General features: G+C 36.5%; 1 protein-coding gene across 8 annotated transcripts in view; it reads right to left on the reverse strand.

The window, feature by feature from the left end:
• Positions 1–4625: 4625 nt before the first annotated feature.
• The window catches only part of LOC106879711 (uncharacterized), a 101968-nt gene continuing 84799 nt past the window's right edge, over positions 4626–21794 (reverse strand). For 2 of the 8 annotated variants that reach the window (XR_016243706.1, XR_016243704.1), the window contains exons 14-19: positions 21067–21321; positions 17684–17733; positions 9161–9230; positions 7661–7719; positions 6165–6337; positions 4626–5093 (exon numbers count right to left, since the gene is read on the reverse strand). Coding sequence is in view for 2 of the 8 variants with exons in the window: in XM_014929388.3 (XP_014784874.1) it covers positions 5015–5093; positions 6165–6337; positions 7661–7719; positions 9161–9230; positions 17688–17733; positions 21067–21321 (682 nt within the window). In the remaining 6 variants the exon portion in view is untranslated. The remainder of the gene's footprint in view (positions 5094–6164; positions 6338–7660; positions 7720–9160; positions 9231–17683; positions 17734–21066; positions 21322–21794) is intronic. The other 6 variants (XM_014929388.3, XM_089360300.1, XR_016243709.1 and 3 more) reach the window with 3 other exon arrangements.

Below are 21794 nucleotides of genomic sequence, written 5' to 3' on the forward strand. Positions count from 1 at the left end.
AAAATGATCAAACTTTAAACATCTATAATTTTTTAAAAATTCAAGCTAAATTTGCTGGAGTTGTTTCACTCCTTCCAGAAAGATGTTTTTAAAAAGTTACAGAGGTTTAAAATTTGATAATTTTCACCCAATTAGGAAACAGGCTTTGGAAGCTGTCATTGTGTGTGACAGCACATCTTATCAAGTGAAAACAAAGCAAATAAATTGATGGGGATTGAAATTTTAAAAAGATATTTTTTTGCTAAATTGTAATCTCTGATGTCGAAAACCTATGAATCTAAAGAAAAATACTGGTTCAAAAGTTATTAGGTGGGGGCGAATTCCAAAGAAGTACCCATTATTTTCATCAATGAAATCAATATTCATTTCTAATCTAGGCACAAGGCCCGAAATTTTAGGGGAAGGGGCCAGTCGATTAGATCGACCCCAGTACACAACTGGTACTTAATTTATCGACCCCGAAAGGATGAAATGCAATGTTGACCTAGGCAGAATTTGAACTCAGAAGATAAAGACAGACGAAATACTGGTAAGCAATTCGCCCAGCATACTTCTTTTACTTGTTTCAGTCATTTGACTGCGGCCATGCTGGAGCACTGCCTTTAGTTGAACAAATCAACCCTAGGACTTATTCTTTGTAAGCCTAGTACTTATTCTATCGCTCTCTTTTGCCGAAATGCTAAGTTACGGGGACATAAACACACCAGCATCGGTTGTCAAGCGATGGTCGGGGGACGAACAGACACAAACACATACATATATATATACATGACAGGCTTCTTTCAGTTTCCATCTACCAAATCCACTCACAAGGCTTTGGTTGGCCCTATAGTAGAAGACACTTGCCCAAGGTGCCATGCTGTGGGACTGAATCCGGAACCATGTGGTTGGTAAACAAGCTACGTTCCTGCCAGATCACTGCATGTGGCCCCTCGACCTGTTAAAAATAACAGCCAAGCTTCACCCAATTGCATTCTACAGTGTGAAAAAATAGGGAAGGGCACATTGGGTAATGTAGTCCACTAGGCACACTATGCTTGTCTTTTATCTTTTACTTGTTTCAGTCTTTGGATTGTGGCCAGACTGGGACACCACCTCGAAGGGTTTTAGCAAACAAATCAACCCCAGGAATTGTATTTTTTTTTTAAAAATCTGGTACTTATTCTAATCTTGTCTTTTGCTGAGCCTCTAAATTATGAAGTTAACAAATAAGCATTACTTTTGACAGGTTAATGTGAATGCCAGTTAAATCATTTTTGAGAAAGGAAAAACTGTATGCCTAGAACTATGTTATGCAATGTCTGAAAAAAAAAAAAAAAAAAAAAGGCTGGCTGGCCACAACTGGATTCCCTCAGATCATGAGTCTCCTCAATCAAGCTAATCAGTAAACGGTTTTGGTCTGAGGTGACACTTAGGCTACAAATTGTTAGTTATTGCCTGACTACACACATGCGCATGCACGCTGTCACACACACATTTCTTTCATTTTTTATGAGCTTCAGTCAATGGACTGTGGCTTTGCTGAAGCACTGCCTGGGAACTGCTTCCCATACTTATTTTTTTTAGAGTTTGGTAATTTTCCTTTTTCGCTGAACCACAAAATTACAGGAACAAACACAAACACAAACACACACACGAAATATATATGTATATATACACACACACACATGGCAGGCTTCCACATAGTTTCCACCAACCAGATCCACTCACAAGGCAGTGGTTGGTCTGGAGCTATAGCAGAAGACACTTGCCCAAGGTGTTGCACTGTGGGATTGAACCTGAAACCTCATGGTTGCAAAGCAACCTTCATAACCATACAGCCATGCCTGTACTTATATCATTTCTACTTTTACTTATCTCAGTCAGACTGCGACCATGCTGGAGCACCACCTTATATAAATCTTCCTCATTTTAACGTCTACTTTTCCACGCTAGCATGGAGCAAATGAAACAAAGTAGGGGTAGTGCTTTCCATGGTCAAAATATCCTTCCTGGTACCAACCCTCATCTGTTTCCAAACAAGGCAAAAAAAAAAAAAAGACTGTGGTTTATCGAACAATGGACAGTTTGGACATGATCACTGGGAGAACTGGAAATAAATGAGTCTTCATGAGTTGTTTTGTTTTTCTTTCAAAGATTGTACAACATGTCATGGCATGTCAAGAAGCCCAGACATGTAAAGCAAATGACATTGTCTGTATGAACAGAGAGGCTTTTGTTTATAACCAACACACACACACACACACATTAAAATGAGGGGAAATATGAACTCAGACATTCACACACAGACATGTGTATATATATATAAATACACATGTATACATATATATATATATAATATACACATTTGTACACATATATATATATATATATATATACACACACATATATATATATATACACATAAACATATGTACATGTATATATATATGAATACAATGTTCTTTTACTTGTTTTAGTCATTTGACTGCAGCCATGCTGGAGCACCACTTTAAAGGGTTTTAGTCTAAGAAATCAACCCCAGGACTTATTCTTTGTAAGCCTAGTATGCATTCTATCAGACTCTTTTGCTGAACTGCTAAGTTACAGGGATGTAAACACACCACCATCGGTTGACAAGCAATGGTGGGGGGACAAACACTCACACACACATGAATAATACATACATACATATTATATATATATATATATATATACATACATACACACGACGGGCTTCTTTCAGTTTCTGTGTATCAAATCCACTCACAAACCTTTGGTTAGATGGAGGCTATAGTATAAACATTTGCCCAAGGTGCTACACAGTGGGACTGAACCCGGAACCATGTGGTTGGGAAGCAAGCTTCTTACCATACAGCTATGTCTGTGCCTATTAGCCCTAAGTGTGGGTAGTTTATGTCTATTTGCTGGAGCCCATCAGCTATATAAAGAGAAATCTTCCTTGAACCCTACTTTTTCCAGCTCTACCTACATCTATTTTTAAGGCACCCTTTCTTATCATCATCATTTAATGTCTGCTGTACATGCTGACATGGGGTGCAGGTTTGACCAGGGCTGGCAAGGTGGAAGGCTGCACCAAACTCCTGTCTGATTTGGCATGGTTTCTACAGCTGGATACCCTTCCCAATGCCAACCAGTCAGAGTATAATGGGTGCTTTTATGTTCCACTGGCTCAGGTGCCATTTGCGTGACACCGGCATCTGCCACAACTACAATTTTACTTGGCTTGATGGGTTTTCTCATTGTGTGTGTGTATATATATATATATATGCACACACAATGTGTCTAAAAAAAAAAGTGTATACACACTTTAAGAGCTGATAACTCAATTTTCATTTCTTTTTTAGATTAGAAATGATGAAGAGAGCCAGACTAAGCTTTGAAGAAAAGAAACTTATCTTAGAATGCCACTGGGAGTTGGAAAATACAGTCAAAGTGCAAAGATTGTTTATGGGGGAATTTCAAAGAGATCCACCTATGCAACATACCATCGATTGAAATAAGAAATAAATTTTGAAGTAGACAAAACTCTTCAAAATATTTACAAGAAATGTTCTGAAAAACTGTTGACATCAATTGAGCCCCACAAAGCAAGAAAGGCTACTAGAAACATACAGCTAGAGTTGAATAAAATCTGTGTGACTAATGAATTGTGACATAGAAGTTTCAAAATTAAGCATCCATCACCTTTGGATGCATTGTTATTGGAAAAGTTATATTCCAAGAATAATCCATGCTCTCAATGAAGATGATCCAGACTGAACAGTGGTGTCATGCAAGTGGTACTTGGTAAGATGTGCAGAAGATGCACACTTTCCAACAAAGATTATTTGGAGTGATGAGGCTACATTTAAATTAAATGGCTCAGATAAGCACCACTATTGCACTTGCTGGAGAACTGAGAATCCACATACTGCGAAGGGACAGCATATTAATTTATCAGGAATTACAGTATGATGCAGGTTGTCATTAAAATGATTAATTTGACCGTTCTTTTTTGACAGTACTGTTACTGGTCCCATTTACTTGTATTTGATACCAGAACTGGTCATGCAAAACATTCAAGAAGACTTTGAAGATGTGCAGTTTTATTTCTAGAAAGATGGGGCCCTTCCACCTACCATAGTAAAGTAAGGGCCGAGCCACAAAGTTACAGGGATGTAAACACACCAACACCAGTTGTCAAGCAGTGGTGAGGGACAAACACAGACACAAAGAGACACACACACATATGACGGACTTCTTTCAGTCTCTGTCTACCAAATCACTCACAAGGCTTTGGTTGGCCAGAGGTTATAACATGTTTGTCCAAGGTTGCACACACTGGGACTGAATCCAGAACCCCTTGGTTAGAGAGCAAACTTCTTAACACACAGCCACACCAGTGCATAACATACACCCCCAAAAAAAATAAAAACATGCTTCAGTGAAATGTACATAATTAAAAGGTGGAGTAAGAAGCAAAATCTTTAAGAGCAAAGCAGAAAGGAAAGGATATTGTAGGCTAGCCAAATGGCCACACTGAGACATTATGGACAAAGGAAAAGAATGACTGGCAAGCTTCTTAGCCACCACAACCACACCCGCACTTACTGTCCCATCAAATAAAAAACAAACTCTGTGGAAATAGTTTTTATTTTTATGTTTATTTCATTTATTTAAATTTTTTCCCATTGAAAAATGTAAAGGAAAAAAAAGAGCAATATTTAAGTTGCTTGTCAATTGCAATCTGGTCCACTTAGTATTAAGTTATTTTGGCCACAACCATCAGACGTCCTGTTATTCTTCTTGGTTACATGTCCACAAAACAACTAAAATATCTTAGTCTCCATGTTGAAGACTTTGAAAGAATAGCTTTAGTCAAACTGTGAAAGTGATATTGTTTACAAGGAACTTAGGACTGTGTGTGTAGATAGAGAGAGAGAGAGAGAGAGAGAGAAAGAGAGAGAGAGAGAAAGAGAGAGATAGAGAGATAGAGATGCTTGTCATATTGTAGGTTTCTTCCTCCCTCTTCTTAGTAGTCAACAAGTCCCCTGTCTCTGGATACAGAACGAGACTTAGATCTGGAGCGTCGGGGTGACCAGGACCGAGACCTTGAAAGAAATAACACACAATATGGAGATGCAGAATTAAAATGAGAAAGAAAAAAAACAACAACATGGAACTTAAAAACCTGAATCTCAATATAGTTATAATCTGATACCAAGCAGCACTTATTTTCTAGCAAAGAATCATGTGCTGGTGTGTAAATGTTTCAACTGATTTAGTTACAATAATAGCTTAACGTTCACATAAACCAAGGAATGGTATAGAAAAGCCCCACCAAATACTAGAATATATTTGTCTTTATTCTAGCTTAGACAATTTATTTTGTCCCATTTTGAAGCAGACTGCATATGATCATATAACTTATCTTTTTGCAATGCCATTTTCTCAAATCACATCACCAGGCTAACGTTTACAATCTAGCTTCTTGCCCTGACATGTCACAGGTTTTCTGTTTTCACTCAATGTCTTCTTTCACTTTTTAGTTTTAGAGTTCTTTAGAGCTCAAAACAAGTTGAAGTTCTCCAAGACTATGCTATCAAAATAACAAAACTACCTGCAATGGGTGTGGCCATAAGTCTAGAAGTTCATTCTATAAATTGCACATTACACAATAGGACATAGACTTCACTATTATCTAATCTTGAGAGTCACAACTCATATTTTTTGTATTTACTAGTTGCACTGACTATATTGTACGTGAGAGATAAGTCAAAATGTCCTTCAAATTTCACTCAACTTTTTTTTAAAATGGATGAATATACCAAATAAGATTGCTCTAGATATAATGCTCCAGTAAAGAAGCTGGAATAATCATGGAGAATGTTAGTTCAAAGATAAAGATTCAACAAAACAGAACAGAACAGCAACTGATACAAAGAGTAGGTAGGTCTGTTGTGAACGCTAAGTACTCATGACTGGATGGGATGCCAGTCCATCTCAAGGTTAGCTTCCCAGCAATTGCTGGAACTCATTTGTAAGTGAGTGGACTGGAACAATGTGAAATGATGTGTTCTGCTCAAAAATACTACGCATCACCTAACCCCAAGTATCAAAACCACATGCCTTCCACTCAAGATGAGTACAAATAAAGGTAAGTTTATATTCAATATATCTACCTTCTTGAGTAGTGATCAGGTGATCTTGAGTAGCTCCAGTTATCACTTTCTGAAGAACTACTGTACTTCTGTGAGTGACGATCTCTTTCCATCTCCTCCAGTTCACGATGCCGTCTTTCTCTCTCACGGCGGCGCATTTCCATAACACGCGACCTCAGCTCATCTTCTCGATCCTGACAACATAAAAAGTTAAAACATTCAGCTACCAAAAACCCAACACAGAAACAATAAACTTAACAAAATTAATTATCCATGACAACATGTATAAACTGTCCCAAATGACAAAATTGTATCACTGTAAAGACTACATGAAGATGGTTGTGGCCAGACTGTTTTATTGATGGCCTTCCTGTTGTCTAGAATAATATTACTAGTAACATGGAATTAAGTTATAAGGACAGATTGTAGCATGGCACACCTGTCCCAATCTATCTATGTCTATGGATAAAAAGGCTATAAAAATACTGAACATTCTTCTAGGGACTAAGGTCTGGGATCTCTGATAATGGTAGGATGCATTCTTCAATGGCTTTGATTAATTAATACAATCCCAGCAATTTATTTTATTCTGAGACTCATTTCACTGGTCTCTATTTGCCAAAGTGCTATGTTACAGGACAGAAATCTACTAACATAAACTACATTGGTTTTTACAGTATAGACATACACGCACACAGATGATGTGCTTTGGGAAAGTTTCCATAGACCAAATTCCAATGCTACCATATTGGTCAATCCAAAGCTGTAGTAGAACATTCTTTGCCAAATGTGCCACTATGTTCAAGTTTGATTACTTTTATTTTTATTTTTTAATCATATTTTCTTATTAGATGATGACGACAACTGCCACTGCCACCATCTCCATCATCATCATCATCATTTAACATCCACTTTTCCGTGCTTGCATGGGTCAGACAGAATTTGTTAAGGCAGATTTTTCTACAGCTGGATGCTCTTCTTGCTGCCAACCCTCGCCTGTTTCCAAGTAAGGTAATATTTTCTCATGACCAGAAAGATGATTGGAAACAAAGAGAACGGCTTGCATGATGGTGACACTTGTTTACAACTATCATGTCAAGAGAAGGAGACAATAACAAACACACAAACACATACATATATAATAGATTCCTTTCAGCTTTTGCCTACCAAATCCACTCACATGAAGCTTTGACCAGCTTGGGTCTATGGTAGAAAACAATTTCCCAAGGTGTCACAGTGGGACTGAACCCAAAGCTATGCGGTTGGGAAGTAAACTTCTTACCAAACTGCTACATTTGCACCAAAGATGGTGGTGGGGATCAAAAATGATAATATTCTAATGCAGAGACAATATAGTAGAAGGAAGAGCAGCAAGGCATGTAGTCTTGTCTACTAAAATATTAATAAAACAAGCGACTTTAAACCATCACTCAAGTGTTTACACTGCACTTTGTCAATGAGACAATGAGACCAAACGTTTTAGAAATGGCACCAGACTGAAGAAACTTCAAACTGACCTGTCTTTCTTGTTCTACACGTTCTTGTTTCTGTATTTCAGCCCTTTTGTCTGCTTTGTCTGAAATAAATCATGTCAGCTATAACGGAAATTTACAGGCAAAATGACCAGTAGATAAGGTACTGGGCCACCTCATCATGGTTTGTGGGTTTTTTTCCCTGCTGCAGGAGTTTTACAAATGCACAGAGCAAAATAGCTCCATACGGCTCAGCTCAGCTGGCTGTGAAGGACCAAGACCCCAAATCTTTAAGGATTAGATAAACTGTCAGAGGAAAGGATACCTGTCCTTTATATGGAGACCAAAGATATACATTAGTTTTACAAATCTCTGAGAAGTTGCAATCACCCCACAAACAATGACACTAAATATCAATGGCTTCAAATTTTGGGAAAGAAATTATTTTATTGATTCTTTAAAGGTACATGGCTCAGTGGTTAGAGCATCAAGCTCACAATAATGAGGTAGTGAGTTTGATTCCCAGACCAGGTTATGTTGTGTTCATGAGCAAAACATTTCACATTGCACCAGTTCACTCAGCTGTAAAAATGAGCAGTGATGGTCCTGGTGTTAAGCTGTATCGGCTCCTTTGCCTTTCCCTTGGATAACATCAGTGACATGGAGATGGGAGGCTGGTATGCATGGGTCACTGTTGGTCTTCCATAAACAACCTTGCTTGGACTCGTACCTCAGAGGGAAATTTTCTAGGTGCAGTCCCATGGTCATTCATGACTGAAACGGGTCTTTACCATTTTTTAAGGAAGAAAGGCAAAATCAAACTCAGTGTGACTTGAACAGAGACCCTAAAGAACTACAAGAAAGGCCACTAAGCATTATGTCCAGCATGCTAACAATTCTGCCAACTAATAGCACAATAGAGATTAACAGCTTAGAAAATTAAACTGTTGCAGGGGATAATGAATTTCATTTGAAACTTGTTAGTTATTGAAGAAAGTGAACCAGCTTCATAAGATCTGAGAATAGATCGGACGAATTAAAGTACAAATAATGTTATGTGAGAAAATTTTAACACAATATATAGAAAATAATTAAGGGAATTCACTACATATGAGTAATTCAGAGATCAATCCCCAAGAAATTAAATCAAAAGATATTTGTGTATATGTTGCTTGTGCATGTGTGCATATTGTTTTGTAGGTGTGTGTGTGTGTGTGTCTGTATGTGTGCATGTGGTATTTGTGAGCATGTATGTGTGCTGTTTTTGTCAAAGCAAATGTGACATGGATACATACTGTTCCTGCATACATGCATGAATATTTTGTGTAGACATGAAGTTTGAGAGAGAGAGAGAGAAAAAGAGAGAGAGAGAGAGAGAGAGAGAGAGAAAGAGAGAGAGAGAGAAAGAGAGAGAGAGAGAGAGAGAAAGAGAAAGAGAGAGAGAGAGAGATAGAGAGTGTGCGCATTGATATGCATGTGCTGTAGGCGGGATTTCTACAGTGAGGTAAAAACTCCAAAGTAACGTCTGATAGAAATTTAACTTACACTGCCTGTTTAAGGCGGCTTGCATCCTCCGACGTAATCTTTCTTTTGGTGTCAAAGTTGAGCCAGTCGCCTGAAAGAAGAAACACAGTAGGGAGTTGTTGCCTGACATTATATTCAAAGTACAATTGATAATGTACTTACCAAAGAGCACCCATCAGCCGTATGCACATATATATATATATATATATATATATATATATATATATATATATATATTGGATATCAACAAGTATATTATATATAGATATACATAATATCTTTTTTGGAAAAGAAGTAACAGTTGGTAACAGGGAAGGCATCTGGGGGTCGAAAATTACCTCAATAATTTTTGCCCAACCCATGACAGTAAAGAAAAAGGATGTGTTTTACACATGCACACATATAGATATGCAAACATACATACTCAGACATGAAGGTATGGTTGTGTGGCTATCAAGTTTGCTTCAACCAAATGGTTTTGGGTTTAGTTCCACTGCATGGCACATTGGGGCAAATGTCTTCTACTCCGGCTCAAGTGTCTTCTACTCACAATGCCTTGTGAGTGGAATAGGTAGACAAAGTATGGAAACCTAACATATGCATGCACACTCTATATAAATGCGTTTGACTATTTTTCAATATATTCCTAAGTATTTTGTTCTGCTGATGAGAATGTCGGCCAATAGCTGTGTTGGTGACAGCCTATTGGGGGCAAGAACTTAGATGACCTCTTCTCTTCAGGCAACCAGACGATCTATCCTTTAATGATGCAGGGTGCGATGGGTAAATTGTCACCATTTTATATTTTTCATTTCATGCATGCATATTGTTTGCTTTTGATTTTGCTGACTACACAGTCAGTAGGGTAAATTGGGTACCGTCAGTGAGAAAAACAGCACCATGACGCAATTCACTGTCAGGGATTTGGAAATGTCATGTTGTACTGCTTGGCATTTTCACTAGAAGCTCCAATATGAACATGTACCAATAGTGATAAAAAAAAAAATCAAACATCCAGTCAACATCATGGTGTTTGGAGTGATCACTAGTAATGGCGACATTATGCCTCCAGTCATCTTTCCACATGGCCTCAGACTCAACAGGGAGGCCTACATCAAGTGCCTGGAGGAGGTAGTGTTGCCCTGGGTCAACTGGGTGGCTATTGGAACACCCTATGTCTGGCAACAGGATTCTGCACCATGCCAGACAAACAGGAGAACCCAATCATGGCTGTCAAACACATCACCCCTAACATCTGGCCATCTAATTCCCCAGACTGCAACCCCCTTGATTATTATGTGAGGGGCACAGTTGAGCAAGAGATCAACAAAACTCTTTGTAACACCAACGATGAACTGAATGCAAGGATTATGGCAGCATTCACCAGCTTAAACAAGGAGACCATCCAGGAGAGTTGCAGGAGATTCTAAAGTCGTCTGGGGGCTGTGGTCGAAGTCAATGGTGATTTAATTGAATAAATTCACTCTTTAATATTTCAAGATATTTTTACGTAATTTTGGTAAATATATCTGTTAAAATGAGATGTCAGTGTTATTTTCATTCTTGTATAATTTAGATGACAATTCATTCACTACATCCTGTATGTATCAACCTGGGAGAAATTCTTGATTCTTGAGATTGTCTCCCTTTCCCATTTGGAGCTGATCCCAATTCCTACCAAATGAATGTTCTACCTTCTTGCAACCAGGGATAATTTCAATAAAGAATTTAGCTTGCTTGCTATTTAATAAACCTTTATTCATTTTCATTGTCCACACACAAGTCACTGACAAGTCTGACTTATATTTCTGAGCTTATTTTCATTATATGTGTGTGTATGTGTGTAGGTCCAGGCATGGATATATGGTTAAGGAATTCACTTCTCAAACACATGGCTTTGAGTCCAACCCCTACTGCATGGCACACCTTGGGTAAGTATCTTCTATTTTAGCCCAAAGTTGACCAATGATTTGCGAATGAAATGGTAGATGGTAACTGTATGGAAGCCCATCATGTGTGTGTGTATGCATGCACATTAATGTGTAAATGCATACATCCAGCACTTTGCATTGAAAAGCACTGAGCTGTAAACAGTGCTGTTCCTTAACAAATTATCATCTGCTTAGTGCTGTGCTTTCAAAGACAAGAGAAATGACAAATCCCCAAGTTCAATAACAAGTAAGAGTTTATGACAAGTACAGCAGCATCTGGGTATAAAACAGTCCTGCAATATGTATTCACCTAACCCATGCCAGAATGAAAAATGGAAGTAAAACAAATTAACAATATATATATATATATATATATATATATGCATGGCTGTTGGGGTTTACCACTGCATGGTACCTGGCACATGCATCTTCTATTGCCTCAGTTGGCCAATGCCTTACAAGTGAAATTGGAAATTGGTAGATAGAAACTGCATGGAAGCCCCTGCTATCTGTACATGAATGCACTCATTCATTCATACATACATCAGTTTAACAACTATTTTTCCTGTTTGCATGGGATAGACGAAATTTTGTTAATAGTTCAGGCATATTTTCTATAGACAAATGCCTTTCCAGTTGCCAACCCTCACCTGTTTCCAAGCAAGGTAATATTTCCCATGGTCAGATATGTTTTTCTACAAAAAAACTGGAAACAAAATAACACTTGTATGATGCAACAGCAAGGGTATGCCACACGCATACACAACGGGCTTCTTCCAATTTTCATCTACTGAATGTTTTCAAAAAGCTATATAGACTACACTTGTCCAAAATGCTAAACAATGGGACTGAACCCAAGACAATATGATTAGGAAGTAAGCTTCTCAATTACACAACCATTATTCCTCTATGTCTGTGTGTGTGTGTGTGCATGCACACATGCACTGGTGCCACATAAAAAGCACAAGGCACATTCTTGTAAAGTGGTTGGCATTAAGAAGGCTATCCAGCCAAGAGCCTGGTATAGCTCCTGTCAAACCGTCCAACCCATGCCAGCATGGAAACTGGACATTTTGATGATATATGTGTGTGTGTGTGTGCATATATATATATATATATATATATATATATATATATATATATATATATATATATATATATATACATATATATATATGAGTATGGTGGTAGGGAGAAGTTTGCTTCACAACTATGCGGTCTTGAAATCAATGCCATCACAAGGTACCTGGGGCATGTGTCTTCTACTATTGCCTCAGCTGACCAATGCTTTATGAGTGAAACTGGTAGAGAAAAACTGTATGGAAGCCCCTCCACTGTGTATACATACATACCCACACACATACGTGTGTGGGTATGTGCATGAAGGTTGTCATTTCTAATTCTCACACGAGATAATCTGAGTATATAAAAAAAATATGGTGTTACTGAGTTTCCATTTTTGATACTCATTATATCCTGTAGCTTTGCAACCACTAAATAGTGGAAAAGGGTGGCAAAAGGGAGCCCAACCAGCCCTAAAAATAGTGCCTCTACTGAGAACCCACCCAGCCTATGCCACCTCAGAAAAATGGACATCAAACAATATATGTATATATATATATATATATATATATATATATCGTTGTCGTTTAATGTCCGCTTTCCATGCTAGCATGGGTTGGACGATTGGACTGAGGACTGGTGAACCAGATGGCTACACCAGGCTCCAATCTGATTTGGCAGAGTTTCTACAGCTGGATGCCCTTCCTAACGCCAACCACTGAGAGAGTGTAGTCGGTGCTTTTACATGCCACTGGCAAGAAGGCGAATCAGGCGGTACTGGCTACGGCCACGCTCAAAAAGGTGTATTTTACGTGCCATCTACACAGGAGCCAGTCCAGCGGCACTGGCAACAATCTCGCTTGAATGTCTTTACACGTGCATATATATATATATTATAAATGAGCTTTCTCACACACACTAGTATATAAAGCTTATCTGAATAATTGAACTTTTATATTGTCTACAATTATTACTGAATAGGTGGATGGCTTCATCTTAACACAGTCTTGAAATCAGAAGCTGTAACATCATTTTGAACTATGTGAATAATACAGCATCATATTACACTGTAGTATAATATGTAAGAAGAAACGACAACAACCGAAGAGCTAATCAACAAATAATTAGATTTCATAGTTTTGATGGATGCACTAAAGAAGGGGACGCTAATAATTAAGAAACTGTTCATCAAGTGATGAACATAAAATCCAATCAAGATTTTGACAGCAAACAGTTTTATGTACTTCAAATCGATAAACCTTGAGAAATAAGTAATTCAAAAAAAATTTTATGCTACATTATTTAAACTAATCACAAAGGAAGAAAGAAATTATAAAATCTCATTCCATGACCAAGTAATTTGTTCTGTTTGCTGCTTGTTATAATCAGATGTAACTATGAAGTGGGACAGTCATTGCTTCTGGATAGCAATGAATGAATAATAAACAACGATGAGATATAAGCAGAAATACAAGGACTAGGAGGTTTAAATCATAAGATCTAGAGCTTAAGCTTTACATCAGCCATCATGCTCCGTGCCAGTTGAATTAACAAGAAATTACTGCAAATACCCAAGTTTGTAAAAAAAAAAATTTAAAAAATGTCCCATCCATTCTATCACAACAAAAGGGGGGGGGGAAAGAAATAATGAATAAAAGTATTAAAAAAATATAGAAATGGAAAAAAACAATGTCTGTAAAGTTAAGTCATCTGTGGTTTGAATTTTGCTCTAGACATTGAGTCATACCTTGTTGAAAGTCACACAACACGTTGTACAACTGACAATTGATACCAGTCATTATCTGGCAATTGGATGGTGAGTGTTAGAAAGAACATGCAGCTGTGGGGGATGGGGAGGGAGACAATAGCTCCGCTTCATGTTGTCAGTCACTACTACTGTTAGTGAAGTTGAAGATCTGGTGGAGTTGATATACAGAATAGATATTTACAGGTCTTCCATTTGTCAGTTGAAAAACGTGAAGACCAATGCTCAATAGCCTGCCAAAGCTCTCTTAGAATGTTAAACTGGAATAACATAGTATTATTTTTATTATTATTATTATTATTATTATTATTATTATTGCTGCTGTTGTTAATGTTACAAGTAAGATGGATATAATGCAATGAAACAAAGATTGTCAGTCTTGAAAAAAAAAGTAACAGTGTTAGATAGATGATGTGTTTAATTCTGATGGCTGAGATAGAAGTTTCAAGTGGAATAAAAGATATATTAAAAAATGGTTCAGATGTAGAGTTGGCATAATACCAAAAAATTTGAAAGAGCAGAAGGTATTTTAGAAGAAATTTTGAGAGACACAGCAGTTGGGCCTTAGCTATTTCGTAGGTATCTTTATTTATTTTTTTTTTGTTTATTCAAGGCCTTGAACAGTCTAGAAAAATTGTTACATTTGCATTTTTATTGTGCGAGTCTGACCAAGCTATTCTGGAAATGCCAAGGTTTCCTATGAGTCAATAATAACTACTGGCCTCACAAAGATCACCCAACAGAAAATCAGAGTGTGCCTAGAACAACAATTATTTCAAACAGGTCAAAGTCAGCTATAAACCACATTCCCATCAATATTTAGCCGATTTCTTCTAAACAGAAAAGGGTTTGATGGTTCTGAAAATATTTACTCTTCCATGTTTTTTACAGTTGATAACCTAGTCTCACCCTGACGGCTTACGGGAAACATCCATTTCCAGCTAATGTTGATTTGCTTCATAATCCTTGCTTTACTTATTTTGGCACAAGGCCTGCAATTCTCAGTGTTCAACTGTTACTTATTTTATCAACCCTGAAAGGATGAAAAGCAAAGTCTCAGCAGTATTTGAATCCAGACAAAATGCTGCTCGGCATTTTCTCCAGCATGCTAACAATTCTGTCAGCTTGCCTGCCTTATGGATTTACTTCCTAATACAGTACACTGTCACCCACAAGGTTTGAACCTACGATTTAAAGCAGTTAAGAATATAAGTAGCAAGAACAAAAATGTTTTTTGTATCTCTCTTATCCCAGAGACAGAGAGTCAAATAACAACTAACTAGAGTAATCAAAATGGTTTAGGAGGAATTTAAGAAAGCATTGTTATGAAGGAGTGGCTATGTGATAAGAAGCTTCGCTTCCCAACCACATGGTTCTGGGTTCAATCCTACTATATGGCACCTTGGACATCTACTATAGCCACAGGCCAACCAAAGTCTTGTAAGCCACCGTATATACCATATGCATGTGTGTCTTTGTGCTTGTGTTTGGCCTCCACCAATGCTTGACAATCAGTGTTGGTGTGTTTACAACCCTGTAACTTAGTAGTTCAGCAAAAGAGACTGATAGAATAAGTACCAGGCTTAAACAAAATAAGTACAGGGGTTGATTCAAGTAAAATTCTTGAAGGTGGTGCCCCAGCATGGCCACAGTCTAATGATTGAAACAAAGACAGAAGATACCATTGCTAGGAGATGTTTTTAGCAGATATTTGAACCAATAACATACAAGTTAGCAATCCATGGATGAGTTCGGCCTACAAGTTAAAAGGTCCATTGGTCACAAAGTGATAATTATTTCTAACATAGGTAGAAGGACAGAAATTTGGTGGGGAGGGAATAATCAATAATATCAATCCCGGTAAGATGAAAGGTAAAGCTGACCTGAGTGTGATTTGAAACCAACACATAAAGAGCTGTAATTAAACAGCACAAGGCATTTTGGCCAATACTCTTAATGGTTCTGCCATCGTAAGTAACACCAAGTCTAAATCCAATAAAGTATTGGGATTGATATAGCATTGAAGATGGTCTAAAAAAGGGGTAGAGAGAAGCAGATATTATTTCTTGTGTAAACCATAGGCCTGTTCTAGTAATGGAAAGATAATGATTATAATGGTGAAATAAGAAGTCTCATGGTGTTGAAAGAATCAAGAGTGTTGGAGAGAAATAGAAGTTCACAATGATTTTAAACACATGCACACTGAATTTAGCAGAAGACAGAGTCTTGTCTAGCAACATTAAACACTGTTAGTAATTATGACATGTAGCCAAAGATTAATATACAAAACCAGCTAAACAACTATTGTAATAGTTCTCATCCAGTCACAAGAAGACCTCTTAAGATATATCTTAGTTTAGTGATTGTATGGCATTCATTATGTTCCTTGCTTTCTGACAGCACTAACACAATCATGAAAAAAATGTGAAGACATTATGTAATTACTGAGAAGAATAGTGCTCCGATTATGTCAATACTATTCTGTAGAAGACGAAGGAGTCTCTTCCAGTTGAGCCACAACTTCTCTGCATTCAGAGGTCACAGCTTCAGTACTATGAACAGCTGATTAAAATGTCACAGGACAGAAAACTGAGAGGTAGACCAAGAATGAGATGGTTGGATAATGTCCAGTGTTTCAGTTGCCCATACTTGGGAATCCAGTCGGAAAATATTATGGACAGGTACTTCTGATAAGACCATTCCAAGGAGATGGCTGAGAACTGTATACCCTGCAACCCTCCCAGGAAGAGTAATGGTGGAGAAGGAGAAAATGGACCATTTTGTAGAAGTTAAAATTGGAAGTTTCTTCATTTATAATGTAGTCAGTATATAGAATGAATAAAAAGAGAAACACATATTTAAAACTAAAGGCTATTTACTTTACTAACATGATGTATAATAAATAGCAATATACATATACATATATATATATATATATATATATACACAATATTTATACCACAAATGAAACAGCTATAATCACAACCATTATATGTTAGTCAATATTAAACAAATGAAATCATGCAAACAAGATTTATTTTCTCAAACTTACTCCAACAGACTGGTAACTACAATACAACTGATTCATCAGTATCATAACATTTAAAATAGAAGCTTTAGGAAATGGGATACAGACAAGGATAGTTTTGAAATTTCTTACTAATTAAGGGAAGTGGTAACAAAAGATAATCCGTCTAAAGCAAATTAAATAATCTTTTTTTTAATTTTAGATTTGTAATTTTCTCAAGAATTGAAACTAGACATGACAAATTAGATAAAGATGTTTCATTATTCAGACAGGTTTTTATCAGAGAGTTTAGGTTAGATTTTGAAATCCAAGAAATCAAAGACACTTCAAAATGAATAGTTTTTTTTTCTTTTGAATCAAAATTTTAAAACAAAGCTAGTATAATAAAGTTAAATAAATGGATAATTTTTCAAGTTAAAATATATTTACATCAATACACAATAATTTTTTTTAAAAAAACCATTGTCATAAATAACTCATTTTTTAAAATTTTTCTTTATGTAAAGTACATAAAGAATCACTGATTTGGTATAGTTTGAAGTGTCTGTGGTTTGAAACTGATATAATAATCATGTCAGGAGCAATAAGGAAGCTAAAGAAGGAGCAGTTATGGCAGGAAAGAAGCAAGGTCAGGTGTAGTAGTAGTAGTAGTAGTAGTAGTAGTAGTAGTAGTAGTAGTAAAAGTAGTAGTAGTAGCAGTCTGGACATCATATGGTAAGTGAACAACATAAAGAGTAATGAAAAGAAGAGGAGCTTACTGACTTGAGAATCTACAGTGGCTTTACCCAACAGATTTGGTGCAGGAACTCTGGAAAACAAGAAAACTTCATGAGCATAAAGATATAAATAGAAAATTGGTTTCATTTTTTTAATTATTTTTTTATACTTTTTATTATTATTATTATTATTATTATTCTGTTTAGGTGCCCCTGTGTTGGATGCTACATATGAAGCTGTCAGAGTACATCAGCAGGATTAGTTAAGAGTCACACTCAATGCCCAAATGCTGCAGTGGCTTCTTACTCCTTGAACTGTTTATGTAGTTTGTGGTTTTTACTGAAGCCCAAGAAATTGCATTTAGGAGAGCGTCAGTGGATATGTCTCTGTTGACTGCTAGCCAAGGTCCCTGAAGTGTAGGCTGCCTTCGGTCACAGATACCTGGTTGTTGGTCTTCTTGAGATCCCTCCACCTGTCTGATGGTGCAATGTCAACACCACCATCCTTCAATGTGGTTTAGTCTGCCAAGTGAAGCAATGCACTAGGTTGTGGCACTTGGAGTCAACGCATGAGGGATTTAGAGATTTAGATTTTTGATTTAGGCAGAGGTATATTTTTAGATAATAACATACTCTTACTGCAGAACTTTAATAGTTGTAATTAACATAAGATAATTACACCCCATAGATCAAAGAAAAAAATGCTAATTATGGAATAGAGACTATTATGTTACGATGAGGAAGTTGGTTAGTGATACCAGTTTAATAATAATTCTTTTTACAACAGGTACAAGGCCTGAAATTTTGTGGGACAAAAGGGTAATTCGATTTCACTGACCCCAATGCTCTATCGATATTTCATTGACCCCCAAAAGATGACAGGCAAAGTCAACCTTGGAAGAATTTGAATGAAATACCACTAAACATTTTGTCCAGCATGCTAACGATTTTGCGAGTTTAATAATAATAACCCTTTCTACTTTAGGCACAGGGCCTGAAATTTTGACGGAAGGGGCCAGTCAATTTGATCATCCCCAGTATGAAAGGATGAAATGCAAAATCAACCTTGGCGGAATTTGAACTCAGAATATAGCAAGGGGTGAAATACTTCGTCCGGCATGCTAACATTTCTGCCAGCTTGCTGCCTTAAGTAGTTGTAGTAATAATAATAATAATAATAATACTACTACAGTATCTCACTGAAATTAATTTACTTAAAGAAATAAGTATTATGTAATGAAGACTTTTCATGCAAAAGCAACAAAATCTCCAACACAATTGAGCTATCAATTATTTTTTAATTGCTTTCAATTTCTGGACACTGGCCACGCTGGAATAATGACTTTTTGTTATTTTTAGTTGAAACCAATTCTAGTAATTTGTCTGGTACTCGTTTTATTGATCTGACAAGGAAGAATAGTTTAGGGCCACTTTAAAATAAAGGGACATAACTTCTACCAAATACTATTTTATTTCAACACAGACTTTTTGACCATCCCTCACTGATATACGTGAATGGTTTCTGCACGATTTCCACCAGCCAGTAATATTTTCAGTACTTCACTATATCAATATAATAATCTAATCGCTTTTAGCCCATCTATAAACCATAACCCTTATATATATATATATATATAGTAATTATAATAATAACAATAATCCTAGGATGATATTTATAAATATTTACTATAAAACTTTGACATCAGAGTCGGTATCCTTGGGATTTGTACAATATAGTCTGTATTACCCATATTATGATCAACTGGATCCCACGGATAATACGCACTATACTGTACTAATCCCATGACACCCACTCTGATGTCAAAATCATGTGATTCGTAGAAACGTGTGTAGCAATGTATTAAATATTTATAAATTCCATCCTATAACTATAGCTATTATTATACTTATCTTACATTACAACTATGATGCAACCCCGAAAAACTGACTTACTAGTCAGTATCATTAGATGGCAGACGGCATAATGAAATGGGAGCTTTATTTGCATACCCCTAATGTTACCTTAAATTTAATACATACATAAATATCACTAACACACCTTTATCTTTCACTTGCATTAGTCACAAGGCAGCAATCATGCTGGAGCACTCTCTTCAAGGGTCTTAATGAAACAAATTGACTCCAGTACTTATTTTAAAAGCTGATACTTATGCTATCAGGCTCTTTTGCCAAATCACTGAGTAACAGGGTTCTAAACAAACCAACACCAGTTTTCAAGCAGTGGTGGAGAGACAAACACAAAGACACATACAGTTATTTATATATATATACATACATACACATTACAATGGGCTTCTTTCAGTTTCTGTTTATCAAATCCACTCACAAGGCTTTATTTGAAGACACTTGCCCAGGGTGCTACACAGTGTAACTGAACCCAGAACCGTGTGGTTGAAAGCGAGCTTCTTACCACACAGCCATGCCTGTGGCTGTGTCTGCATTTATATATATATATATTGTTGGTTAATTTATATATATATATATATATATATATATATATATATATGGTTCAGTTAATGTCTGTTATTCTATGCTGGAAAGAGCTGGACAAGGATTTGAGACAACATTTTATACCTAAATGTTTTTCCTGCCACCAAGCCTTACCTGTTTTTCAAGAAAAGAAACTATTTTTTTTATTCCATATGTTTTCCAAAGTGCAGAGCAACCAGTTATATTATCAGTATATGTCAATATCATTCCCCATTTTATCCAAGCAAAACTATGGAAAGTCAACATTGATGCAGATTCATACAACATACACTTATATATATGAGATCCAGAGATTCTCAGTAGAGAAGACACTTAGAAGTGCTGAAATGATTCAAACTTAGACTCCAATGTTTTTACAGGTGATAAATGACTATAGGTGATAAATGACTATTACAGGTGATAAACGACTATAAGAGGGATCAAGTTGAGAAAATATAGAGGCAATTAAGCAGATAAACAAATTAGATATATTAAATATAACAGTTTGTATATGAAATACAAAATATGTATATATGTATACATGCAAAACATGAGAAAACAGAAAGTGGAGACTTTCAGACAATGAATATTTAAGTATAAACATCTATATTAATAGACCCAAATTGTTATATTTAATATACCTAATTTGTTTATCCACATAACTGACTTCTCTCTATCTCTTTATTTATTTATTTATTTATATATATATATATATATATATATATATATATATATATATATATATATATACACACACACACACATATGATGGGCTTCCTATAATTTCCACCAACAAAATTCACTCACAAGGTATTCGTCAGTTCAAGGCTGTAAGTATGCGTTGTGCAGTGGGACTGAACCCAAAACCACGTGGTTTGGAAACCTACTTCTTAACCACACACACACATACCTGTATAATAAAACCACATAAATACCTGCTATCTTTGGTCTTTGGGGTAGAAACTGCTGATCCAGTTGATGTAGTCGGTGTAGTTGTAGTAGTAGTAGTAGCACTAGCAGATGTAGTGGTTGTAGTCTCCGTAGTAGATCCCGTTGCAGGTTTATTGCTGTCAGAATCTGAGTGTGAGTCCTCAGCACTAGATGAAAGACTAGCTCGTCTGTAGCGTTTTATTACAGGTTTTGGAAGTACTTGTGCTGGTTGTACAGGACTTTTTGACTTAGAACGGGGTCTGAAGAACATAAAATAAAATTATTAATAGATTAAAAAAACCAACTGAAGATTTTATTTTCCCTATAAACATACTTTAAAAATGTACTAATAAATACTGGAAACCGGGTTGCCAAATTAAAATTCGCTTGATAAGACATGTCAAACTAAGTAAAATTGTGGTCTTCCACACATGCAGGCTTGTCCTTTCAGGTGCCAGTGCTGCATAAATGCACCTGTGCTGATGACACATAAAAAGCACCCAGTACACTCTGTTAAGTGGTTGGCATTAGGAAGGGCATTCAGTTATAGAAACCATGCGTCAACAGACAGCTGGAGTCTGGATAGCTCCTTGCTAGCCAGCTCCATGTCAAACTGTCCAACCCATGCCAGCATAGAAAGTGGACGTCAAAACACTGATAATAAGCAAAATATTCTTTGACTTAGAAACAGAATTAGCTAATGAAAAATTGCCCTATTAGCTAAAGATACAGT

The sequence above is a fragment of the Octopus bimaculoides genome, chromosome 11 (assembly GCF_046866305.1).
Source record: "Octopus bimaculoides isolate indiv1 chromosome 11, ASM4686630v1, whole genome shotgun sequence".
NCBI classification, from domain to species: Eukaryota; Metazoa; Mollusca; class Cephalopoda; order Octopoda; family Octopodidae; genus Octopus; species Octopus bimaculoides.